We start from the raw sequence: 27195 nt of genomic DNA, 5'->3' as shown, positions 1-27195 counted from the left end.
AATGCTAAATGTCAAAAAGCACAAGCACTAATTATCCTAATAGCAAGTACTTCACAGACAGAGGATGAAGAATCCTGAACAACTTACAACATCATATTTCCCGTTGTCACAGAAGAGAGCTTCGATGAATTAGTTCCAAACCAACACAAATCGTTTGCTGATAGGGAGCGCAGATAGAGCAAAATGAAATCAGATAGAAAGAGCTTACCAGGTCTCCTCGTCGCCGTTAGTTGCCGGAGTTTCGTTGCCTTGCAGCGGTGCGGTTCCGGGTTCAGGTTTTCTCCCAGATTAGACAGGGCAGGATGATATCATCTCACATCGTCTGCATCCGGGTCCACCAATAAGAAGATAACACGTCATATAAAGATGTTAGATGCATGTCAACCAACAGAGTCCAGACTTCAACACAACTTTTAAATTGAAAATTCTTGGTCAGTACCTCTAATTTGGCTCGAGTGATAATTTTGGTCCTCAAATTTTAAAATGCCATAATTCAGTACTTAAATTTTCAAAATATGTTAATCTAGTACCTTACCTTAACCAATTCATTAATCAGCTATTAAGTGACACTTAAAAAGTCAAAAATACCCTAAGAATGCCATTTAATTTTTTTTTTATCAACCATACAAACATTGACAATAAAATGAACAGTCCCAAATTCTAGTTTTTTCTAAACAATCACCAACTTTTTTGAATAGAAGAGGCTAAGATTTGGACTGTTCAGTTCTTTGTCAACATTTGGATGGTTGATAAAGAGAATTAGATGGCATCTAAGGACATATTTGACTTTTCAAATGTCACTTAACATCTGATTAATGAAAGGTACTAGATTGACACGCTTTGAAAGTTCCAGTATTAGATTGTCACATTTTAAAGTTTGAGGATCAAATTGTCACTGGAACCAAAATACAGAGTACTGGAATTTTCTCTTTTGTTAAACCCGTCCAATCTCTTTTTGGCTGGACTCTCAACCTTTTACTCTTTCTCTCTCTTTCTCTCTCCCAACCTTGTTCTTCAACCTCACGGGTTTCCACTGTCACCAGTTGCATCACTAGTTCTTTCTCTCTCACACAAACACACACACACACTCACATTTCTTCTTCTTCTTCTATTACTCCGAATCAGCAACCCAACCCTCCAATCGATGTCACCGCTGCAACTTTCACTGCCACTGCAACTGAAGATTGAATCGCACCATTGCTACCACCAGTCATTCTCAAAGCACAGGACAAAAACTGAACTCTCTCCCTAGATTCCACTTGTATCTAACTTTATAACTCCCTGTCATTAAATGAAATCCATTTACTTAAAAAAAAATCATAAATGGATTCACACAAGTCACAAGCCACAAATCACTATTGTAGCACAAATGAACTCTCAATGGCAGTATTGATATCAAGTATCATTCAATGAGAATCGATAAAGTTGCCAAGAAATCTGTTTTAAGCCAAATATCAGTGATTAATTTTTGTTGCTTTGTGACTTACGGGTCAGCAAGATTTTGCCACCTCATATGGCTATTATCAAATGAGATGTGGTAGTTTCATGGCATTTGTGGAAATCGATATGTTAACACGAGAATGTTGTAGGAACTGATTCACGTTTCATTTTCTCTTAGAGGAAAAAAGATTGATAGGATGTAGCTGAAATATTTCATTTCTCATGAAAAAATGTTTGAATTGAAACGAAAATACTGATAAAAGCTTTTTTTTAATCTTTTTTTTTACTTAGGAGTCATCAAGCTGAGTTAAAAATAAATAAATGAAAAATTTTGCTCAATCTTCAAGCTGGCCTTTTCTTCTTTCTTTTTTGGTAGATTCAAGTCTGCCTTGTTATTACTGATATAATCACCTCCCCACCTTTAGGAATTTGAATTTACTTCTATTTGTTCAATGAAATCCTGCTTGTCGTCAAAGAACTGGAATGAATGTTCTTGTAACATTGAATCCACACTATATATTGATAAAAAAAATGTTTGAAACTGAGTTGCAATAATTGAGAGAGAGAGAGAGATAAATTCAATCTTCAAGGCTATTTTTGTTGAGGTGTTGTTTTAATCACAGATCAGTGTAAAACTCTACTCTAGGCAAGTTTTACATCGAAATTCGGTGGAAAGTTATCATCGATGAAATCAATGTAAAACTCATCTTCTCTATGGGTGTAAAACTCCCTGTTCGCACCTCCTCTCAATCGCAGCAACAATCAAATAGCACCAACGTTCCCTCTTGGCAATGACGGAGGTATGATGACTCTTCCACCATAAAATGGCCTATTCTACAAGATTTTGGTGCTGAATGTAAGTAAGGGATATCTATCAGCTCAGGTTTGTGCCCTTGAAGAAACCATCGTGGCGATCTCCTCTTCTTCTCCAGAGAAGCCAGAGAAGAAAGAGGAAGAAGTTTCCATTGTGCCATTTCCACCACATGAGGAGGTCACCATCTGGGGGATTTCGATGCTCAAAGATGAGAGGAGCGATGTGATTCGTGTGTGAGATAAAAAAATCTCCATCGTTTTTGTTTTTGGTTTCTCTTCATGATTTTCGCTGATCCATGCTAATCATGGCCATCCCTAACAGCAATGCCTTGGGAAAGCCTGTTCTGGCACTGAGCAGCCCAGCCTTGACCATTTTGCTGAGTCTATAGCGAAGTTCAGACACACCGCCTGAAGCATTCTTTGCCTCTTCCTTCTGTCCTTAAGAACCCTTTTAAGATTGCTGAAGAAGGTCCTCTCAGCTCTGCTGTTGGAAACCCAAGTTCATTTTCTCTAAAGCAAGAATACGTGTTTACTTCAACAAGATCTCTGAAGCATTTAAACCGTCATTCCTCTTCTCATAGTGCCAAACGACAATAAAATTGTAAGCCCAGCAAGGCACCTGTTACATTTTACATCGTTCATTGGACCGGAGCCTCAGTCATCAACGGTGTAAATTTCAAACAAACGCATCCTAAATGAAATAACTTTTGTCGTTATTGAGCCGACGTGTTCGTTTGTCATTGGGGAACGCACAAATTTTGAGCGACGGAGTCGCAACTCCCTCCAAAATCCTCCATTAGCTGAAAAACTACAAGTAGCGAGAATCTCCATATACACAGTTGCAGACTTGTAGTTGGTAGACAAGCGAAATAGTGGGGGAAGGAGAAGAGTAAGGTATCTGAGGAGATATAAGATAGGTGACAGTTGTCCTCTTGGATACGCAGCTTACTATCTATCGCCACTCCTCATCCTCCCTTCTCTGTTTCTCAATTAATTATTAGTTCTCGATTCCCTGTTATGAGAAGTTCGTGGACTGGTTTAACTAATTTTGTATTTCTGATTTCTTTTGATAAATGTGAAATTTGGGTGTATCTTGATTTATCTAATTATCCATTTAGCCTTTCTTTCTATAAGTTCTTTTTTTTTTTTGTTCCATTGTTTGTTTACGCCTTTACGGCATGCTGGGAAGAAGAGGAAGGCAAGATCAGTTTTGTAGTCTAGAATTGAGTTCATATTTTACATGTGGCTATTTCAGAGCACATATATGATATTCCCATATCAACGGCTCTGATCTTCCACGAGGACATGCATTTTGCCACGTCAGACCAAAGATGACTGGCCCACTGCTACCCAATTGTGGGTTAAATTTGGCTGTTGAGGCAATTTATGGGGTGAGCACGTTCTGGTCAGTTCACTTATTCACATCTATGCTTTGGTTTTTAGTAAAAATAAATTAATATGTAATTATTAATTTATCCATCCTCATGATAATGTGGTGTCCCCAAACAGTTAAAGTTTTTTCCCCAATTGTTGCTCATTACAAAATAAACACGCCTTTTGATGAGGGCAGATTTGGCCCTCCAGTGAATTTGTGACACGTGGCACCTTGTGACAACTAAGAAAACACCCAGCCAACAAACTTACAAAGTTGGTGACCCACCCGGGCACCAGTCTGGCCGGCCTGGCGTGACCTGCGCGCGGCCTGACGCGCGTCCTGCGCGACCTGCGCAGCCTGCGCACGGCCTACGTGACTTGGCCAACCTGGACCAGCCTAGCGCATGATCCGGCCAAGCCGCCCATAAGGCGCCCACCGACAAACCTAGCCTAGACACTGACCCACCGACTGACACAGGCGCCAACCTGACGACCTAGTCTAGACACTGACCCGCCGACTGACACAGGCGCCAACCTGACGACCTGGCCCAGACACCGACCCACCGACTGACGCAGGCGCCCCCTGACAACCCGGCCCAGGCGCCGACCTAGCCGCCTGACACAAGCGCCAGCCTAACGACCTCGAGGAATTCACCACCGTACCCCAGTTCTGACAGGATGCGACGAGTCTCACCGTTTGGAGGCTTTTCACCCACCTAACCCGCGGGGACTCCGGTATATAAAGACCTCACCCCCCAAAGGGAAAGGGGATGGAAAAGGGGAAGTAACCCCTGCTCTCTCATATTATCTTCAAAGCTCTCTACAATAAGAGTGCTAACTTAAGCGTCGGAGAGCCCCCGCCGGGAAAATACCCCCGGGAACTCTGATTCAGTTCTCGCAGGTCCTTCAGCTCCCGCCGCCTACGAAGAGGAGGAAAAGATGGAGTTCTCGGAGGTCCCTCAGCTCCCGCCACCTACAAAGAGGAGGAAAAGATGAGTTCTCGCAGGTCCCTCAGCTCCCGCCACCTACAAAGAGGAGGAAAAGATGGAGTTCTCGCAGGTCCCTCAGCTCCCGCTGCCTACAAAGGAAAGAAGGCCACCTCATGCTGAGGGCAGTCGGATTGCGTTGCACCAGGGAGATCCAGCATTCTCTAAGTCACTAGCCGCCTAGTAGGCAGCTCGCCACCAGGTAGTTCGTCACCAGGCAGTTTGCCACCAGGTAGTTCGTCACCAGGCAGTTTGCCACCAGGCAGCTCGCCACCAGGTAGTTCGCCACCGAGCAGCTCGCCACCAGGTAGTTCGTCACCAGACAGTTCGCCACCGGGCAGTTCGCCACCAGGCAGTTCGCCCCCAGGCAGTTCGCCAATAGGCAGTTCACCACCAAGTAGCTCATCACTAAGGCATGCTACCACCGAGTCAAATAACGAGGTACTTAGCCAAAAAATTTTACATCACAACATTGGTACGTGGCCGAAAACGGTTACATCACCTTCCATGGTGACTTGGCTTCACATTCACATTCTCTAGTCAGTCTATATGAGTCTTGGATCATTTCATTCAAGCCAACCTCCGCCATATATCTGAGCCTATTGGTTTTCATGCACTCGCAATCTCAAGTAGGGGTGTCAATGGACCGGTTTTATGTTGGATTCCATCCAATCAAAATTTATTTGGATGGATTGGATGGACCAATAAGACATTGAATTTGGATGGATTGGATGGACCAATATGACATATTGGATTGAACCTGATCTGTCTATAATGAATTTATATTGGATTGAGTCAATATTTAGTCCATTGATAAAAGATAAGAACATAGGTATTAATGGACCAGGTTTAAGTTGAAACCAATCTAAACTAACGGGAACTTGAACAGATTGACCAGTCCAAAATATTCATTGGACTGGATTGGACCAGGTCTATTTATAATGGACTCGCATTAGACTGAACCAGATTGGACCAAATCCAGTCCAATTGACACCCTTAAATTCTCAAGTGAAGCTGGTCCAAGAATTTTAACCCCCTAGTATCTTATTTCTTATGTTAATGATTCCTGTGGATCTCTGGTCGGGCGTGGGTATATAGTTTGGAATATCCAACACCCAATAACAAAAAAAAATGAATAAATAAAGAAAAAATCTATTATACAGAAAATATATAATGTAAAAAAGTTTTGATCAATCAAAATTCACAATTTTAATAAATAACAATTTATTTACTATCACGTTTTTAATTCCAGTTGATTGGCCATATATTTTTCCCATATCATAGTCGACAAGACTCAAGACCCAACCCACTCCCATCATCCCATCATCCCATGTGAGAAAAGGATGAGAAACTTGAGTAGTACCATCATCTTCTATGACTTCATCAATTGCGTTGCATTTTCATCATTATTGGGGCACTCTGCATGTAAATTGCTCGTACATAAAAAACAAAATCACTTATAAAAACCCATTATAAATAAACAAACCATTAAAAATTTGTCATAAGTCCGACTGATACACTCATATTTTTATAAGGCTACACAATGGGAAATGGGGAGTAGTCTATCCTCCAACCCTGGTGTAGGCAGGACTTAGCCCCAAGCCTATTGTTCCAGCTGGCAACTTTTTATGGCTGAAATAATTATAAACAAGATAAAACACAAGAAACACACAAGTTAATAGTTTATGTGAAAAAAATAAAATCATTAATGACTAATGGTATGTTTGGTTGCTGCGATGTAAGGGAAAATGGGAATATTCTTATAAGATTCTGTTTTTTCAGTGTTTGTTCGAAAGGATGGAAAGGGATACATGTGGGATGTGGATTCTCAAAATGGATGAAATAGGGTTGTGTTGATTTGGTGCGACCCTAGTGTGAAAGGAAACTTTTGGGAAAAAAAAAGACTAGTTTCTTCTTCCTGGTCTCTTTCTAGACAACCCTCATTGTGAACCTGCAACAACAATGGTCTTCTTGCTGGTGCTGTCATCGTTGATCTCAGGTACGACCACGAACATGATCATTGACGACTGGCAAGTATTTTTTATACTATTTTTGTAGCCGTCAAATTCCTCTTGTTCGTGGGAAGAGATGGCTGCTCTCCAGCCAGAATCCATTCTTTCCGGCAAGTAACCTTGATTTTTTCTACAGATCTACACTTCTATCATGTAGATCCAACATTTTTTTTTTGTGTGTGTGTGTATGTGTTTTAACTTGTAGGGTCCAAATCTCCTTGCTCACTTGAGCAAAGGTAGATCTAGCGTTTTGATTGCCACGTGGCAAAACACACATCCATGTCAACAAACATACCTTGTTATTGCATGTATTGGTGTGAACAATGTCAAGCAATTGAAAACATCACATTGCAATACTGACTGATTTTCTCAGTAAACAAATACAGAAAATTGGTTATTTAGCATATCGTGTCTTAGGAAATAAATACAAGATGCAAATCTAAGAAAAAAATATTTTCTCTTCCCATCCCAATCTTTCTCATCCCATCCTTTCTAGTCTCATCATTTCTTGGCAATTAAACATACCATAATTAAAAAATTATATGATTAATCTAAAAAATATATTACACTCGTGAGAATCAGAAGATCTACAAACTCAACAGTCTAGGACACAATTGATATGCAACTATAATATTTTAACTATTAAAATAAGTTATATTCTATAATTATTTTTACTTTATATGTTAAAAAATAAACCGCCTAACATATTCATATGCAATTTATAACATTTAATTAGTAAAATAATTATTTTATTTTCATAAATTCTAAAAATAAAAAATCCATTTAGATTGATTCCATAAATTCATCTTATAATTATTTTATGTTTTTTTATACAATGGGAAAAAAATCACAGCCAGCTAGGGGTGTAATTGGACTGGATTTGGTCCAATTCGATCCAGTCCAATGTGAGTCCATTATAAATGGACTACGTCCAATCCAATCCAATAAATGTTTTGGACTAATTTGGACCGGTCCAATTTAATATCTGGACCATCTAATCTTTCAAATTCATTTTGATTTAGATTGGCTTTAATCCAAACCCAGTCAGTTGACGCACACACATACACATTCTTATCTTATATCAATGGACCAAATATTAGCTTAATCCAATCCAGTCCAATATAAATTTGTTACGGACAGGACAGATCAAGTCCAATCCAATCTAATAAATATTTTGGACCGGATTAATCCAATCTAATATGTCTTGTTAATCTGCCCAATCCATTCAAATTGAATTTGGACTGGACAGGGTCCAATCCAAAACCGGTCCAATGACACCCTTACAACCAGCAGCTAGAGAGGCCCTGCCAGCTACATCGAGATACACTAGGAAATTGAAATCCTAAGGGAAGTTGGTCAACGTGGTGATTGAGTCTTCGCGCTCTTCACCTTTGCTTGCCAACCTATATGTAAATTTCAGCATTATTTTCTACCATGAACACCATTTACATATAAAACGAATATACTAAAAGGTAGAGGTGTTTTCAAAAATTGAATAATCAAAATGGAGGTATTGATTTGGTTTCAGTTAACCAACGATGAAATTGATGATTAACCAAATTCATCGGTATATTATTGTTTATGATATTATATATTACATATATTCATAGTATTTATATTATATAATTACATATTTATTATAAATTCAAAAAAAACGAAGAATTGAACCGATCAAAACCAAGCTGATCAACCAAATAACTGATTGATTTTAGTTTGGTTTCGATTTTCAATTTTCCTAAAACCAAAATTTAGTTTATAAGAAAGGCCCACGGTTACCATAAAGCATAGGTAGGGCTGTAATTGAATCAAAATCAGACTGGATTTAGCAAGATCTCCGAATATTGAAAACTTACATCCCAATCCAATCCAAAATCGATCAGATTTGAATACCTTGGGTTCAAAATTTGAATGGGATTTGGATTTAATCCAATTCTACTTTAATCTTTTAAAATACGAAAAAAAATGGGATTTTTGATTACTTTTCAGTTTTATATATAATACACTAATGTAAATAACACACTGAGTTTATTATATATAAATCTATATATAATAAAAAATATATATTTTTTATAGTTTTAAATATAATTATATAAATTTATATATTAAAATTAATAAATATTATAATATAACTAAATTTAGATTTTAATTGGATCGAGTAGACGGGGTGCAAATGGATTAAATCATGATCCATTTTGTTCTGAATATTCAATTCTATCTATTTGCATCCTAACCATGAGCACCCCTAGAATTCAAAGGGGGATGGAATTCACGGACAGGATGTGATTTATAGGGGGAGAGGGATAGTTGTAGAGGGGATGGAATTCAGAATTCTGCATCGTGTGTATGTGTACTTTTTCCTTCTTTTTCCGCATTTTCTTATTTTTTTCAGTAATTCTGTGGGTTGTCGGCTAATCCGGTAGCAATCCTATGTGCCCGGTTTTCTAACGTGAGAAATCAGCTACTCCCGACGGCGTAGCCTTCGTTAAATCCGTGACGTTATAGCGTTCGTTGTTCGCTGTCGCCCCATTTTAACGTCATTTCATCTGATTGAAGGTGGGGCCGCAGCAAAACATCAGGGCTGTGATAACGGTTTTATCCTAAGGCTACACCAAAGGGAGTAATTGATATTTACCAGCCAAAAGGGAAATTGAAATTTAATTTCTAAAAGGGTCCAAGCAGTCATCTCTATCCCCATTCTCCGCACGTTACATTATAGAAGTAATAAATAGAGATGGGGCAGTCTCCCTCCCTCCATATCCACAGTTGAAGTAGTTAGCAGACATACTGAAATTTTCTTGCGAGAAGTGAAACCCCGTTGGAGGTGGTAGGCAAGCGAAATGGCGGAGGAAGGAGAGCAGAGTAAGGTTGCAGAGGAGGTACAGGAGACTAGTAGCAAGGTGGCTATCATGGTGGCGGTTGATGAGAGTGAGTGCAGCACTTACGCTCTCAACTGGGCCCTCGATAATCTTCGCCATTGCTTCTTGGATACGCCGCTTACTGTTTTTACCGCACAGCCCGCTGCTGACTACGATTATCTATACGGTGTCGCCAGTACGCTCTTCCCCATCTCTGTTTCTCACTAGTTATATCTTGATTCTCAGGACTGGTTTGACTAATTTTGTATTTCTGAGTTTTTTTTTTTTCCTTGTAAAAGAATGTCGTGGGTATGCATAATTATTTAAAATTTTCTTCTGTAATATCCTATAAGGAACTGTCTTGTCCATGAGACAAAATGAAATGTTGTGGGTATCACTCTTGCTTGTTATGAATTAATCCTGTTGTCTACTAAATGAGTTCTATGAAATGAGTAAATTGGCCGTTTTTTGATTAGTCTTTAGGTGTGTATCCTGAGATTCAAATGATTTTAACTAGTTAAGACAATTAGTCTTCTTAATAACTCTGTATTGGCTGTTTCTTCAAAACTTCGTTTATGAAAGTAATTCTTTTAGGGACTAAAGTTCTTAGGTTTGTCTCGTGCAATGGAGTGATTTTTAGATTCTGATTTCCTAAATCTATCTCACCTTTTATTCTCTTTTTCCACAGATCAGGACTTAATGGACTCGGTCAGGGGATATCAAAAAAAAGCAGCAGCTGCTATATTTGCAAAAGCTAAGGAAATTTGTGCCAGCCATGGGGTATTGCCAACTTACTTAACCTTTTGACTGAAAACTTGTATAGTGGGTGACACCAATGTAATCTCTAATCTCTATTCCGATTTCCTTTTTTCAGTAAAGAAATGCATTTGGTCATGTTGATAGCTTTACTAAGTATTCTCCTTGAAGATTAAGCATATTTTCTTTGTAATGCTATTTTTGCATGCAAAAGGTTGGGGAGACTTTTACAGCATTTTGGTTTGAGAGAAATTCCCTGTTTTTTCTTTTTATCACAAACTGTGTTTTTCTTCTGTGAAATGGGGAGACTTGTAATCAATTAACCATTTAATCAATGACTACACTAGAACCAGGGTATGTGACTAGCAACAAACCCGCTTTGTTAAGTTCTCTTATTGACTAATCCATGATTTTTAATGCCATTCATGTCATGTTGATTCTTGTATATGATTTTTTTTTTCTGGCATCATGCCGTCTCCATTAATAATAAGTGGTAACTCTCAAGGTTTGTCATGTTACAGGTAACCACAAAGACAGTTACAGCGATGGGAGATCCTAAAGAGGCTATATGTGAAGCAGTTGAAAAATTCAACATCAATTTGCTGGTTGTAGGTAACCATGGCCGAGGTGTTATTTCAAGGTTGGTGGCCCTAGCATATGCTGTTCTACCATACAATGTGGTTCTTATTCATAGTTTTCTTGATTACTCTCGGTGCTGTTAACTCTTTAATATTTCAATTGAATTTTGGCATGAATGTTCACTTTATATTCTCCTGTTGATGTTACTGGTTATCTGATGTCATCTATGCATGAAGGCTAAACTGCATACAAAAATTTGTATGCTGCAACTTTAATTAAGCTCAATACAGGAAGCAAAAGCATAAATGAAATCATCATTTCAATATATTTACCGGATAAATTTCAAACCTATAGGTCTAGTCTTAAGTCTATCCTATTTGGTATGTGGGAACCAATCATGCATGTTATTTCATTTATCATAATGTTCAGTTTTCAAGATGGAAAGAAATGGTTGAAATACTATTATGTATCATTATGAGATTACTTAAAATGGTTAAAACTATTATGACTCAAATGCAGACTGATTTTGGTCCTCACAATAGAAATCATGTTTCTTTGTCTTTTTTTTTTTCTAAAAACATTTTTACTGAAAAGCATAAGCACGAAGTTTGGACTTATAGATCCTAATGAATGTGGTAAACTCTTCTCAATGGACATTTTATGGATTATCGAGTGACAATTCTGCGTCTCTTTTCTTTTATTTCTCCTTGTTCAATATGTAATGAACATCCAAAATACATCTTGACTATGTTTTCCCATGGAAGCTTCCTAGATAAACATCTAAAATACAGCTAGTCATCTCCTTTTTATGTGTACATGAATGTTAAAATTTACAAACGGAATATGTCAGGGTCTAACTCTGTGGCATATTTTGAATTCTTATTTCTACATGACCATTTTGCATCATGTGTCTTGTTCTCTTTTCTTTATTAATTGATCAGGTAGGGTTAAAATTTACTGGTCGATCCATTACATCTCAGCCATATGGATGCTTGTTTAAGTCCAGTACCCACCATGAAATTCATTGTTTTGAAAAAAAAGAAAAAAATACACTGCAACCAATCTACTGTAAGTGTAGAACATGACCCCTTCCCTTTCCTCTCCTTGGCAGCAGAACATGTCCAGAATTTGAATCTACTATGTTAATGTTTCAAAACATAAAATCTCCTTGTCAGGGTTAAGGATTCTGGTTTCAGATTTGCTTTTAGTTTATTTCAGAACTGAACTTTTGACTAACAACTTGCTGAAATTTCAAAATTTCAAGATGTCAGTCCATTCAAAGAGTAAGGCTTGTATCTCTTATTCCAAAATTCACTTATCTTTTTTCTCTTCCTTTCCTACTCCTGTATCCTTACTAGTACATTTCTAAATGAAATTCAAACTTATCTTTCTGATTACACTAAAAATTTGAATTGGACTGTATGATGCAATGTAAATTATTCAAAGTAGGTACCTAATTTGTAGCCCTACTGGAACAAGAGCTTAAATTTCCAGAAATTTTGGGGGCGTTCTACAACACGAATGTTTTTGTTTTTTTTTTGTTTTTGGAATCACCACATCAAAAAGCATGGTCTTGAACATTGTTCTTGTTTTCAAAGGAAAAACAAGTTGGTTTTGTTTCAAAAAACAACACATGTTTTTGGAACCAACAAAATAAAGGTTTTTGAAACAAAAAAAAAAAAAAAAACAACAAATTTTCTAGTATAGAAACATATGATTTATGGAATACAATGTTAAATAATCAGATGAAAACATGTTTTTGAAAACCAGATTCAAGAACATGTTTTTGGTTTCAGTTTTGAAAACAAAACACACACAACCAAGAACATGCTTTTTGTGTTTTCAAACCAGAGATGGTTTGCCCCCTTCATTGGAATGAGTATCAAAATCGCAAAATTTGATGGCAATAAAAATAAACCACAATAAAAATGCCAAGTGTTTGTTGTTTATTTTATATGATAATATGAATATCTGCCCTGGAGTTTTATAATGCCAAGATTCCACATGCAAATCAATTTCTTACTTTGACAAATCTATAAACTATCAATAGTTTATGCTAAAGCCAGTCTTGGTGTTGGATTTTGATAATGTACAAATTATTGATATACACTAAGTGTGATGCTTCAATGAGAACCTAAAAAGAGAATGCTCATGTTTGTTGCATCATTCCCATTTTAAGCCATCTGGAATCTGAGATTTTTTTTTTTTTTTTTTGAGAGAGGTAACTGAATTCAATAAGAAAAGAGAAGGGTACACAAGAAGGTGTACTCATATAAAGAAAAGAAAAACAAAAACAGGGATCAGATCATTAGGAATCATACAGGAGGAAACTTATCAGCGTACAAATCTTCTAACAGAGCACCTAATTTTGCTAGTCCATCTGCAAGAGCATTAAATTCCCTTGGAATCCAAATCAGGTTTGCAGTAAGTCCCTTGCCTCCGTCAGAAATTGACTAAGTCTCCACGGTCCGGTCTCTTGTTTTCCTAACCATTTTATAAAGTTTGCTGAATCACCTTCAATGGAGATGTTTTGCATACCTAATCTGTTAATTATTCTGTTCCCTGTATGTGCAGCCAACACTTCTGCCCTGGTAGAATCTACTATGCCTATTGGCCCACTATACATCTGGAATCTGAGATTCATGATATATATTATCCATATGAAGGGCTGATGCTCTAATAGGTGATAAATGAGAGAAAAAAACTTGTATGGTTGGTTGCGTGCATGGAATACTACCTACGCACTCATAAGAAAAAGCAATCAATTACAAGTTGAAAGGGTTAGAAGGGCTAGGGGCATACCAAAAAGGACATGGGTCAAAGTAGTAAGAAATGATTTAATTTAAGCGCTCATAATTTAACAATGGATATAGCACTAAACAGAGGGGAATGGCAAAAAAGGATTCATGTGGTGGACTCCGTATAGTTGGGATAAGGCTTAGATGCTGATGATGAAAGGCTGATGCAGGGCACCCTTTGGCACTCATAATTTAACAATGGATATAGCATTAAACAGAGTGGAATGGCAAAACAGTGTGTGTATGCCCTTCTATTAATGGACCCATTAGGATGTAGTGCTTAACCACATCAAGCTTTTCCATCTCTGAGCATAAAAATTGATTTTTCGCTGTACTGCATGGATACTAAGACGATTTCCTTTTTCTCTATTTGCTTTAAAACAGGGCCTTCTTGGGTAGTGTCAGCAACTACTGTGTTCATCATGCCAAGTGCCCCGTTCTTGTTGTGAGGAAAGCAGCATAAGGGATGGTTTCTCAGCCTCACCAACAATAGATATTGCAGTAGCAGTTAGTTGTTTGTTGTGGCCAATAAGGGTGAAGGCTTACCTTCCTAACCTCTAGCCTGAATGAGATCCTTTTTCCAAGATCTGGAGCCTCATCTTTTACATAAATGATACTTCTACCAAAATAACCGTACAGGTTTGTTTGGTGTTGATTTTCTGAAGTAATGTTTTGAGGTCTAGGATTTTTTAAGCAATATTATATTCTCTTAATACTTTATTTTGTATCCTACCTGTGAACAATATCTCAATGAATATTTGTTCATGAATAATATAATAATAGCGAGGTTTGCCCAAAAATTACAAGAAAAGTGACCCAGAATCACAATTTTGCGCTGTTGTATAATGTAAATGCACTTTAGTACAAATGGGTAGATTGTAAATTCTGGTTTATTTTTGTTTCAGGTTTTACTTTTTTTTTTCTTTTTAAGAGTAAATGGAAATCTGAATATAAGAGAAGATTAAATTAGGAAGGTGGTGCAAATTTTGCATCAAATAGAATGCAAACATGGTTACAAACGAACGTATTTAAATCTGAACCAGGTTTTAAATGTATATCCTGTTCAGATATGCACTTCATGCATGCAAATAGACCAAGGCTCAAAGTATAAAAAACACAAAAAATTAGAAGGCCAATTTTAAGAGATGTATCGAGATAAACTAGGAAAAAAAGGATATATAAAGATATGGTAGGAAAATTTATATAAATCTTAAAAGACACATTAATAATGCTAAATCTAGGTCTTAAATGATAAAAAGTAAAGTATATAAATATAAAATATATATTCTTTAATAACCTATGTGAAGAATGAGTTACCTAGATAAATCGAGCACCTGATATTGGTGGCATGTATATTGTAATTCATATAGTTAATATTTATAAACATATAAACTTTAGGCTGTGTTTGGTTTGAAGGAAAAAGTAGGGAAATGAAGGAAAGTGTTGGGAAACCTTTACAAACATTGTATAGGTTTTTCTACCTTTTCCTTCAAACCAAACATAGCCTTGATAAATTGTTTTTTTTTTTCTTATTTTGCTGATAAATATGGACCAAAAAGGGAGAACTAAGTTAAAATCTATCATTTATATAATTACTAGTCAGACCTATATGATGCTTGGACCTTGTTACGCAAAATTGCAAAATTAAAGTATACAAAGCCATACTGAGCCAAGTCAATCAAAGCCAACTCAAGTATATATTTTTGAGTTATGTTTAGTTGTTTTGATCACAATTCAAATTGAAACTTTAGTGAGAGTGGATAATCTGTATGGGCATGTCAATGGGTCAACTTAAATGGTAAATTTGACTTGACTCACCCCTAGGCTTAGGGTCAGACTTATTAGGGTATGGGGTCAAGTTAGAGTTTTGATTATTTAATTTAAATCAAATGCAAGTATGGTTGGCCTGGCCCATCAGGTCATAATACCCCTATACCTATAAATGGTATTTTTGTAATTTGATATGACTTCTAATCCCTAACTTTAAATTTATGATTTGTTTCAATGCTTTTTTTTAACCTAAACAGGGTATAGGGTTAGGTTAGAGTTTTGTTTAGAGACCGGATCTGCTCCTCACACCTAGCGCCTCACACACATCCTACACTGCATTGGAAACATCTCCAGTACTTATTAATGAATATTCACGGGAGATGTTCCCAATGTATGGTGGATGTGCCTGTGAGGCACCCATTTGTGAGGAACAAATATAAAGGGTATTCTTATAATTTGGTCTAACTTCCAATCCCTAACTTTAAAGTATGTTACTATTTGTTTTTGCTTTTTTCTTTCAAGTTGGAGAAGCATTTGAAGACAATGCGATGGGGGTTGGGTTAGTATTGAGTTGAACCCTATAGGCTGGGGCAGGTTCAAAAACTGCATAGTGTTGAGTTAGGTTGGTTGGGTTTGAGTGGAAGCATGGGAGGGTCAGGTTACGGCTTAGTCAAGCCCATGCCAACTTGCCCAACCCTATAGGGTTCGACCTAATACCAACCCAACATTGTGTTGCAGTCATTCGATTATATTTTTTGTGATACATTTAGAAAACTCAAGAGCCATGAATTTAAGTTGGAAATTGGTTTATGGGTCATTGGTTTAACATCCTTACTCTCCCATGCTCTATTTTTATTCTATATGGAATACAATTATTGTTAATATTTATAAACATATAAATTTTAATAAATTGTTTTTTTCTAATTTGTTGATAGATATGGACTAAAAAGAGAGAATTTAAGTTAAAATCTGTAACTTACATAATTATGACAAGTGATTGAAGCATGGTTTAATGGCAATATTGTTACTTGCAAGCATATATACCTAGGCCATGTTTGGTTCACTGCTTTGGGCTTCATTTTCTTAAGAATGAATTATATTAAAGTGTTTGGTTACAAATTCTTGCCAACGGCTACATTCTTTTTATAATGAAAAACCAGCCCCATAGCACAAAAATTGACTAGCCTGCAACATGAAAAATAATCATGCCCCATCTTGTTCATTTCATTCTTTGAGAAAACTCTACCTACAAAATTGTTGTCATAGATGTTTACTTTTGCGAAAGTACTTTTATAAAACTATTTTTACATGAAAGCACTTTTACAAACACACTTTTATGGAGGTACTTTTACATGAAAATACTTTTATGAAAGTACTTTTACGCAAGCACTTTTATGAAAATACATTTATAAAAACACTTTTATGGAAGTACTTTTAGAAAATCACTTTTATGAAAAATACTTTTATGAAAGTACTTTTATGAAAGCATTTTTACGGAAGTACTTTTATAAATGCACTTTTGTAAGTACTTTTATAAAAGAATTTTTATGAAAATACTTTTATAAAATCACTTTTATGAAAGTACTTTTACAAAAATACTTTTATGAAAGCACTTTTGTGGAAGTACTTTTACAAAATCACTTTCATAAAAACACTGATGAAAGTACTTTTATAAAAGAATTTTTATGAAAATACTTTTGTAATAACACTTTACGAAATTACTTTTACAAAACATCTATGCCAATTGGTAAACATTGGCTATTGGAGACCTAGGCTGGCAGTTTGTGAATACTAGCACAATTTTTTTTTTTTTGAATAATGAAAATGAGCAACATTGGACATTTATCAGTCTGAAAAGAATTCATTTTTAGGAAAAAAAGTGTTTGTATTTTCTCATTCTGCTTATTTTTACCTATTTTTTTCCATTTTAGAATTTCATCTTTGGTAAGAATAAAAAAGAATGAGAATTGAACCAAACATAACCTTAGATTTAATGAACTCGTTTGTAGTTTTTAAATAAAAGAGAGAGAGAGAGAGAGAGAGAGAGAGAGAGTTTTTTGGTAGCTAGATAGCAGTTTGTGAATACTAGCACAATTTTTTTTTGAATAATGAAAATGAGCAACATTGGACATTTGTCAGTCTGAAAAGAATTCATTTTTAGGAAAAAAATAAGTGTTTGTATTTTCTCATTCCGCTTATTTTTACCTTTTTTTTTTCCATTTTAGAATTTCATCTTTAATAAGAATAAAAAAGAATGAGAATTGAACCAAACATAACTTTAGATTTAATGAACTCGTTTGTAGTTTTTAAATAAAAGAGAGAGAGAGAGAGAGAATGTGTGTATTTTTTGGTAGCTAAATATGTAATGATTAATGAGACAAATTAAGAATTAATATAGGAAAGAGAGTCAATTATGTGGGAATCAGTCCGGTACATTAACAGAATATCAGCATATACAGTAACTGTATCAACCGATACAATTGATACGGCCTACGGGTAGAACAAATTGGCAACTTAGATAAGCTTCAAAATCAGTACGTATCAGTAAATGTGGGCTGATATATGTTATACTTCAAACCATGAAACAGAGCTTGATAACTTCGTATCAATAAGCACTAGTAGATAGTGACCACCATACCACATATGATGTACTCCGTTTGGTACCTACAGTTACCTACATGGTAAATTTAAATTAGATTTAAGAGATTAAATCTGATTTTATTTGTAAACCATCATCACCATCCAAACCCCAATAGGTTTTATTTGTAAACATTTGTATTTTAATAAAAGGGAAAATCTATGATACAGAAAAGATACGATATAGAAAGAATTTTGACCAATCAAAATTCACTAATGAATTTTAATAAATAACACCATATTTTCTATCACGTTTATGATTCTGATTTATTAGTCGGTTGTTTTTTAGATATAATATCTTTTCCATATCATAGCCATTCCCTAATAAAATCCTTTTAACAAAATTCTGTTAAAAAGGTTGATTATTATTAATATGGGTTTTACTTTTACATGTGAATACTCTGTTGGAGTGGGGCTAATTAGTCTTTTAAGAGTGAAAATACTATTCTGCTTTGCTTTAGAAAATGGGAAGGCATGTTTATAAAGTAGAAGAATTTTGTTTAAAAGTAGAAAAAAGCACTCTCAAAAGTCAAAATACTCTTCCTTAACAAAAATAAATAGTTGAAGTAGAATCTCTCTAGTTGGTACCATTGTCATTTCAGGCTCAAATGTCCAGAGAGACAATGGATAGGCATAATTCTACAAATGTGGTTAAGTTGCTTTAATTTTTCACCTTCTAAATAAAAACCCTAAGCATTGAAGGCTCACCATCAATCATCTCCATCATCTATATATAGTGAAAAATGGTGATAAAAAAATATCATGTTTTACTTGAGTGAAGAAAAAAAAAACAGTTGATGAATTATTGAAAAAGATTCTTACATCTGTTACACTACAAAGAATGAAACAGTAAAATGTATTATCAAGACATGAGGTGTCACTACTAAGTACTCACTATTGGGTTGGGATCTGCTGACCAGTGACACAACATCTTGCTGCCCACGTTCAGCCAGTCATACATCGGGCTGGGTGAACGAGGCCAGCATTGTATTTTTATTTGTATTAGTTGAGATCTCGATTTCATTAACAAAATTAGAGAACTCTTAAATCACAATTCTCCACCTTCGGTTCTGTTTATTTACTTTTATTTTGTATTTTAGGCTCAATTTGGAAAGAATAATGATGGAGGTAGATTTGGCCCGATCCCTTTGGTTGTGCGATACGTGGAAGAGACCGGGTGTGACCTGGCAAGAGCGCCAGCTCGATACAGCGACATAGCAACAGCCACATCCCAAGAAGAGGCCCGAGTTCCCCAAAAGGAACCCACACTTCCTGGGAGGTGAAACTCGAGCTCTCCATAGAAATCCCGATGCTAGCAAGGAAACCCGCGAGGGGCAAAGCCCGGACTAGCCCACCTCGGGTCAGTCCGGGCCACACCTCGCCACCTCGGGACAGTCTGGGCCGTACTCTCATCCGAACTCAAGACTTCACCTCGTGCACCACTCCGGCACCTCGGCTCCAAGTCGCACGACTGAATAATCGTACCTGACAGAGGTCCGTACTCTGAGGCAGCGCGCTTGACTGACCAGAATCTAACAAATGATAGTCGCACTTCAATGTCCACCTGCTACCGCCATCTCAGCTGCTGTAGAGACGGTCCTGACAGAGAGGACAGTGGCGGTTATGTCTGCCACCCGCATAGGTGGTTACACCTGCTCCAGCAGAAGCTTGGGAGTGAGTGCACCAGGTGGTTATAAAAGGCCTTCTTCCCCGAGAGAAAATGTAAGTGATTTTTGTGCCTTTTGGTCTCAGAATCTCTCATTTTCCCTTACCTTCTCAAGAGTACTAACTTGAGCATCGAAGCATTTCCACCGGATTTGTCCTCGGGAATCTCTTATTTCCTCCTTGTTTCAGGCATCTTCAACTCCGTCAGAGACAATGTTACCGACAACTAAGACCGACCGGATCGTGCATCGTCAAATACAAATATAAATATGACTACATATTTATATTTAAACTCCTTCCAAATACAAGGACACAAATAAGGGGCCATTGGTTAACACAATTTTATTATTAATACTAAAATATTCATTGGGGATTGTGGGGTTTAGTAATGGGTCTTCTTTTTAAGAAAGTTTGGTAATGGGTTTTCATTTGCCTTATTTTAGAGACCATTTTATCCTTACGGCCATTTAAAGTTTAAGGTAATTTGCTAAAACCTCCCCTGTACAGTTGATGAACCATATCCTATTAAGACTTTAAGGTAACACAAATTTTCGGTTTTTTTTTTTATTTTTTTGAAAATTTATAATATGGGAAAGACATGATATCTAAAGAGTTTTGATCTGACGTTTTTCAGAAGTTATACTTTTTCATATCATTGTCAAAAGGTGAGTGAAAATAACTTAATGGCATTTTTATTCAAGATTTTTCTCAAAGTCTCAAACATGAGTCTGCGTTCTGTGCACCCATGGGTGTATTGGACGAATGAACCCATGAATCACGTTCGACCACGTCGACCAGGGGAAGGACGCATAATGTTAATAGTCAAACACCCGTTAACACGGGTTCAGCGGTTCAACCGACCTTAAACCGGCCACAAAATGACAAAAGGTAAATCAAAAGGAAGCCCAAACCACATTTTGCATTTCCCCTGGATGCTTTTCCTCCCTCCACCGAACCTTACCCATACACTGGCGACTATACCGCAGCGAGTGATCCAAACTAGCGACCATCGGCGGCGAAAGCGAGAGTCCCAGAGGTACATTTCTGGCTGCCTCTTCTTCTTCTTCTTACAAGGGACTTCTTGTGTCAAGAGAAATCACCCACCTGAGTTTTGGGTTGTCACAATAAACACTGACCAGCTTTGAATATCAGCACATGGTGGTTGTGTTCCAGACACCTGCAATCGTAATTGCTGAAATTCAAGTTGTTTTTTCAAGTTTGAATGCTTCATTCTTCAGCAGACAACTGAGCATCAGTTGCCCTATTTCTGTCAATGAGACTGACCGAAATTTCTTAATTTAAATATTTAATTCATTAGTTTGGTAACTAATTTCACAACTAAATATACTCTCTCTCTCTTTTTCATTTTCCCATTGTAACCCAACTGGTGAACTGGTTACCATTGTACGTTTTCTCACTCTTTCATTTTAAATTGAGACACAGGAATGTGTCACAACTTCCTCAATGGGCAGTGGACAGGCATCTTAGATTTAGACTAGCTCGACTCTCCGGGGAAGATGAACTCTAATTGTGCTGGAATCTGATTGGAAATGTCTGTCTTATGTGCATAGAAGGTAAGCACAAAGGTGACATGTGACACCTTGAGAGCGATGAATTTAAAAGAGAGTAAAGTAAGAAACAGTTTATACAAATACCAATATGTACAATATAAATATATACAAAATAATATAAAATATAAGGTTTTCACTTTACGTATTTGTATCTGTACTCCTTCTACACTGAGCCTCTAACAATTCCAACAAAATGGAAAAAAAAATAATTTAGTTTCGTTAGAAGTCTGCTTCGTTATAAGGTTTTATTTTAGTTATGCTTCGTTAGAAGTCTGCTTCAAAGAATCACCATTTTGAGAATGAATTTTGACTCCAAAGTTATTCTATTTTGAAGCTTCAAAGAAACAGTTCTTAGAATGAGCTTAGTTTTGAGCCCAGAAACAAAAAATAATTTAGTTTCAACAATTTTCATAAACCCAAACTTACATCAAAATTCATCCGAATTAATTAATTAATTAATTAAAAGCATTCCAAAAGCAGTCTTAGTTCTATTAACTTTTTGTATTTCCAGTTTTACTTGTATGAACTTAAGTTTAATTAGCTCAGTCCTTCTCAAGCGCCTTGCTCTAGCTTGGCCTTCCACAGAGATCTTTATTGTATGAACTAAAGAATGCATCAGGCAGATCGATCTCATAGAACCCTCAGATCAGTGGAGTTAACCCATGCAATTAGATATCTCGTTTGAGTATGATCGCTGTGGTATGTAGGGGTGTTAATTGGACTAGATTTGGTCTAATATGATCCAGTCCAATGTGAGTCTATTATAAATGGATCAGGTCTAATCTAATCCAATGAATGTTTTGGATTAATTTGGAGTCTAATTCAATGTTTGGACTGTCTAATTTGTTCAAATTTATTTTGATTTAGATTGATTTTAACTCAAACCCAGTATATTAACACATTATTCTTATCTTATATCAATGGATAAGATATTGGCTTAATCCAACCCAATCTAATATAAATTTGTTACGAACAGGCCCGGTCTAATCCAATTTAATAAATATTTTAGAATGGATTGGTCCAATCCAATATGTCTTTTTGGTCCATCTAATCCAATATGTTAATAGATTCAATCCAAAACCGATCTATTAACACCCTTAGTGGTATGGTTGCCGGTGGTTGTCCAGGTAAGAAGAAGAAGAGGCAGTCAGAAATGTACAGCCGGAGCTCTCGCCGTCGCCACTGATGACCACTGGTTCGGGTCACTCACTATGGTATAATCGCCGGTGTGTGGGTAAGGTTCGGTGGAGGGAGGAAAAGCATCAAGGGGAAATGCAAAATGTGGTTTGGGCTTCCTTTTATTTTACCTTTTGGGTTGAACCGCCGAACCCATGTTAACGGATGTCTGACCGTAAAGGTTCTGCAATCGACGTGAGTCGTGGGTTCACTCGTCCAGTGCACCCATGGGTGCGGACAAAACCTATTTTTATGTGGCTGTTTTGGTGAAGAAGTGTGTACTGATGATATCAATGGCCCACCCGAGCGACAAAACATGCTGCCATCATGTGGAAGAGATTCTGATTCTTTGCTCATTTTATACTCTTCTCCTGGAGCCACGTGTGCGTGGGGTGGAGTACACGCCACCCCACCAAGTTGATTCCAACACTCAACACCTTCAAATTTCAAACACTCATCATCGTACGGTTCCCATCAATTGTTTCCTATTAATCCGATCTACTTCGAATCTCCTTCGACAGGAATTCTGCCTACGTCTATTTACAACACATTTTGCCAACATCTTTCAAGCGTAATACCATATATAAGAGGTGTGTTGTTTTGCATGCATCACTGTGATAATATGTGAGTAGATGTAGGCAGAGTTTTTATAAGTATCAGATCCAGACTCAATCTACTTTACCAATTGAATATTTTGGATCCCACGTGGGATTACTTTAAGATTACACGTAGACGTGTTGACTATCCGTTCTTTAATGTTTTCCAAAACTTCCTGCCTTGGAACATGAAATATGACTGCAACGTACATCAAACGAAACGGGATCTGCTCCACTTACATGGGCCGCCTTAGATGTACATCCATCATGTATTGGGAACATCTTCCGTCGATAACAACGTATAAGTACGGAGGCACGAATGAGGTGCCCTGCGTGAGAAGCAGATTCGGCCTCACATCAAACACCGTCTGACATTGCACATACATTACTGACGAGGCCCACGTCGGAATGCTTTAAATTGGGAGAAGATCCGGACTCCAACTTTCCAATCCAATCCAACCCAACTGAAAAACCATTTTGATGAGGACTGCATTCCTTTTCCTTATTTGTGAGAGCTTAATGCTATTTATATAATCCCAAGCTTAGGCCATAGAGTGATAGAACAACAATATCAACATTGTCTGTGAGGTCAAAGTCCTAGACGACATGGCGAAGCATTTGGGTTTGGGGGGGAATGAGAGAAAGGTGATGATCGCCGTTGATGAAGGCGAATCCAGTCATTACGCGCTCAACTGGGTGCTCCACAATCTTCAAGACTCCCTCTCCAACTCGTCTCTCCTCATCTTCACAGTTCGGCCCTTAACCGGTTATAGCTCCATAATTGCCGCATCCTATGGTTTTCCGCGTACATACTCTGCTCCCTGAACCATTTGAAAAACCCTGCAATACCAGTCTTAAATCTAGTTTTCCTTTCTTTGGATTTCTGAATTCAACTATATTTTGGGACTCACGGTTCACTACTAATTGCAAATTATGTTTGATATAGACCCAGAGTTGATTAGGTCCGTCGAAGAACGACGAGAGAGGATTTCGTTGGCTCTATTGGAAAAGGCTAAAGATATCTGTGCAAATCAAGGGGTATGGTCACTTTGATGACTCACTTTACTCTCTTCTTTCCACCAGATTCTGCAAATTTGGTTCTCTTTGTGTTTAGTTAATCAATGTAATTAAGGTCTGGCCGTTTCCATTACACAGGTAATTGCAAAGACAATTTCAGAATTTGGAGATCCTCAAGAGACAATTTGTGAAGCTGTTGAGAAGTTCAACATCAATCTACTCATTCTAGGTAGCCATGGTCGCGGACTTCTCCAAAGGTTGGTTTCTTTTCAATTGCTTCTCTCTGCAACTAACAGATTCAGAATTTAAGGGTACTCTTTATTCGGCCCATCATCCATGATCCATCCCAATTTTGGCCCCAACTGAGCCCTTCCCCCATATTATATAGGATATAGCTGCTCCAATCTCCAGGCGGAATAGGCCTACTTTATTTAACCTGGTCAGTTCCTATTCTGGATCAGCCTGGAGTAAGACCAGTTATTTACTGATGATGTTATGTATCTAGCTGAAAGACAGTTTGGTCCCTCAAATTCAGTAGGTACCAGTAATATATATATATATTTTTTTCGTTTTTGTTGCATTATTATTAGGTATGTTAGGTATAAAGGCGAATTTTTGAAACAGGTTTTTCTTGGGGAGCGTGAGCAATTATTGTGTTAACAATGCCAAGTGTCCTGTTATTGTAGTGAAGAAAGCAGAATGAGGGAAAATCAAATTATAAGTTTGAAGAAAATTGTTAGAAAATGTAAATTCCTATTTACATTTTTTATTTGATATGATTGATATTGTAATTTATCTTGAGCACATTGACTACTAAAGATACGACTGACCATAGAATATATGAAGTTCATTCATATGTTGTTAAAGCCACAGCAAAATATCCATCAGGAAAAAAAAAGTCCTAGATGAAACTGAAACGGAATAAGAAAAATTATTTAGGTATCGTTTGGTTCGTGGGAATAGGGGTTTGGAATCGGAATTGAAATTTTGATTCAAACTGTTTGATTGGATGGAATCGGAATTCTATTTTTATTTCTATTGAAATGGAATTCCTTCATTTGAAGGAACGGCCAGTCCCTATCCTTCTTTAGGAATAAAAGCTCATTCCTGCTCACTCCTATTTCTATTTCTGTCTGAAATGGGCCATTCCGATTTAATTTTAAAAGATTTTGATTCAATTCCAATTGCAAATCAAATGGACACTTAAACCTATACATATAAAGTCTGCAAAAAACCTTCGTTTACGTTTCAAAACGCACGCCTTTGCTAATCATTCTATACATATAGAAATTATGACTTTGCCCTAATGTGCATGGTGACAACAGTTTTTTTGTCTTCATATTGCCTAAATATGGTATTTCTGCTAATCAACTCCAACTTGGCGTTTGTCAGTTTACTCAATGAGGTGAAATCCACTTAAATAAAACAAATCATTTTTAGGGGCAATTCAATAAATCTTCATCCCGAAAACATATACGATGGGCATACACATGACTTTAAAAATTTTAAAACATTACATTATATCAATATAAATGTTGAAATTATGACTATGCCCTTGTTAATAATGTGGATAGTTAACACCGTAGTTATCTCTTCATATTATCTAAATATGGCATTTCTGCTAATAGGTGGAGATATAAGATAAATCCCATAAGGGAAGCCCACTTGAATAAAAGCCTAAAACACTTAAACCTCTCCTAGTATTTCCGGTAAATACTGAAATCTCCCATCTTTTTTAAAATTGGACTAAATCCTCCCCCGCCAAATGGAATCACCAAAAAAGTTCTACACGGTTTTGGCCAATTTTCCTGCTAGTATGGAATTCACTCGCTTCCTAGCGGATAAAACTTTTCCGAAGTTTGAAGGAAAAAGTAGGAAAAAATAATGAAACATCGAATTTACCCTCTACTATTGTTCAAATTTTCAAAATAAAACCCAGTGATTGAAACCCATTGCTCCAAAGTATTACATGCCTTGGATTTCTGGTGATCAGCGACCATTCTCTTGAGCTTCCCGGACATGCTAAAAGTTTCCCTAGGTACCTTTCTTCCTTGCGTTGGTGAAACCTTTCTTGCCGTTATTGTCGATGACGTTTGGCTTGAATCGGTCGAGGATGTCAAACTTTTCGTAATTTCGTCTGAAGATTTTTTAGCTGGATTCTGTTGATGGTAAGAAGATGGGGTCTGATTTCGTGTAGCTTTTTGGACCACTTGTTTGATAGTTTTTGCGGAGGTTCGGTCAAATTAGAGGTGTCAAGAAGGAAAGCAGCTTCAGATATACAGTGCATTTTGGAATTTGATGATGTGAAGGAAGAAACTCAAGTAATTGGACACATCTTCTTCTCCAAAGGTGTTGTCAGTACAGTATGGAACCGCCCCCACGAGTACCCGAAGTCCACTGCCCATAAACACCTCCGTCGGAACCGCCGCTGCCAACCTTCGGCATCGAACCGCTGCTCTCCCTGACAGGAGGGGGCAAGACGTTGTCGTTGAAGCTGTTCAAACCTGTCGTTGAGGCTTGGCATGATCCAACTGTTATTCAAAAGAAAACTCTTCAACTTAACCAAATCCGTCGCAGCATGAATTCAATTTGGATTTCAGGATTTATTTATACATCCACACACTACCACTCATGTGGCTATATGTTAGAATAGGAGATTGTTTGTTTTCTCATCGTAGGTCAAGTCTGGTACCTCTATCAGGTCTAGGTTGATACAGAGTTCGTCAGTTTTTGCTTTTCCGTCGTATGCTTCAAATTACAATGTTGGCACTTCGATCTCTATTGGGATCACCGCCTCTATGCCATACGTGAGGTTGAAGGATGTCTCACCTGTCACGGTCTCAATGGTAGTTTGGTAGGCCCAAAGGACACTGAGCAACTCATCTATCCACAGTCTCTTAACTCGAGCCAGGCGAGCTTTCAGTCCGTGGAGAATCGCTTTGTTTGTCACCTTAGTTTGTCTGTTCGCTTGCGGGTGTGCCACCAAAGTAAAATTTTGTTGGATTCCCATCTCGGCACACCAGTTCTAGAACTTGATATCTTTGAACTGCTTCTCGTTGTCGGATATCAACACCCGAGGTAGTTCGAAGCGTCACACTATGTTCTTCCAAAAGAAATTTTGGATGTTCCACACTATGATGGTTACCAAAG

At 37.1% G+C, this 27195-nt stretch overlaps 2 protein-coding genes across 3 annotated transcripts; both read left to right on the top strand.

Moving 5' to 3' along the window:
- Positions 1 to 6498: 6498 nt before the first annotated feature.
- On the top strand, positions 6499 to 14413 carry LOC148863658 (uncharacterized). The gene is made up of 5 exons (XM_088977991.1): positions 6499 to 6612; positions 9179 to 9676; positions 10169 to 10260; positions 10758 to 10876; positions 13998 to 14413. Exons 2-5 carry the CDS (start codon positions 9463 to 9465, stop codon positions 14074 to 14076), a joined length of 504 nt encoding a protein of 167 aa, XP_088834117.1. The 5' UTR covers positions 6499 to 6612; positions 9179 to 9462; the 3' UTR covers positions 14077 to 14413.
- Positions 14414 to 22951: 8538 nt separating this feature from the next.
- On the top strand, positions 22952 to 26870 carry LOC148863657 (universal stress protein A-like protein). 2 transcript variants are annotated; one of them, XM_088977989.1, is made up of 4 exons: positions 22952 to 23833; positions 23975 to 24066; positions 24184 to 24302; positions 24670 to 24899. In XM_088977989.1, exons 1-4 carry the CDS (start codon positions 23635 to 23637, stop codon positions 24746 to 24748), a joined length of 489 nt encoding a protein of 162 aa, XP_088834115.1. In that variant the 5' UTR covers positions 22952 to 23634; the 3' UTR covers positions 24749 to 24899. The 2 variants fall into 2 exon arrangements, with proteins under 2 accessions (XP_088834115.1, XP_088834114.1); XM_088977988.1 differs by lacking the exon at positions 24670 to 24899 and adding an exon at positions 26267 to 26870 and having other exon boundaries at positions 23047 to 23833.
- Positions 26871 to 27195: the final 325 nt, after the last annotated feature.

The sequence above is a fragment of the Nelumbo lutea genome, chromosome 3, assembly GCF_056320005.1.
Source record: "Nelumbo lutea isolate HS-2025 chromosome 3, American lotus-T2T, whole genome shotgun sequence".
NCBI lineage: Eukaryota > Viridiplantae > Streptophyta > Magnoliopsida > Proteales > Nelumbonaceae > Nelumbo > Nelumbo lutea.
The sequence above is the reverse complement of the archived record's forward strand: the minus strand, read 5'-3'. Positions and strand labels throughout refer to the sequence as shown.

What these genes read in the sequence shown, in the direction of transcription:
- LOC148863658 (XM_088977991.1), top strand. Translation starts at nt 9,463, where the DNA reads ATGGCGGAGGAAGGAGAGCAGAGTAAGGTTGCAGAGGAGGTACAGGAG. An exon ending in AAATTTGTGCCAGCCATGGG is followed by an intron (nt 10,261 to 10,757) that starts GTATTGCCAACT and finishes GTCATGTTACAG; the next exon opens with GTAACCACAAAGACAGTTAC. An exon ending in GGCCGAGGTGTTATTTCAAG is followed by an intron (nt 10,877 to 13,997) that starts GTTGGTGGCCCT and finishes GCTTTAAAACAG; the next exon opens with GGCCTTCTTGGGTAGTGTCA.
- LOC148863657 (XM_088977988.1), top strand. Translation starts at nt 23,635, where the DNA reads ATGGCGAAGCATTTGGGTTTGGGGGGGAATGAGAGAAAGGTGATGATC. An exon ending in ATATCTGTGCAAATCAAGGG is followed by an intron (nt 24,067 to 24,183) that starts GTATGGTCACTT and finishes TCCATTACACAG; the next exon opens with GTAATTGCAAAGACAATTTC. An exon ending in GGTCGCGGACTTCTCCAAAG is followed by an intron (nt 24,303 to 26,266) that starts GTTGGTTTCTTT and finishes CTTGTTTGATAG; the next exon opens with TTTTTGCGGAGGTTCGGTCA.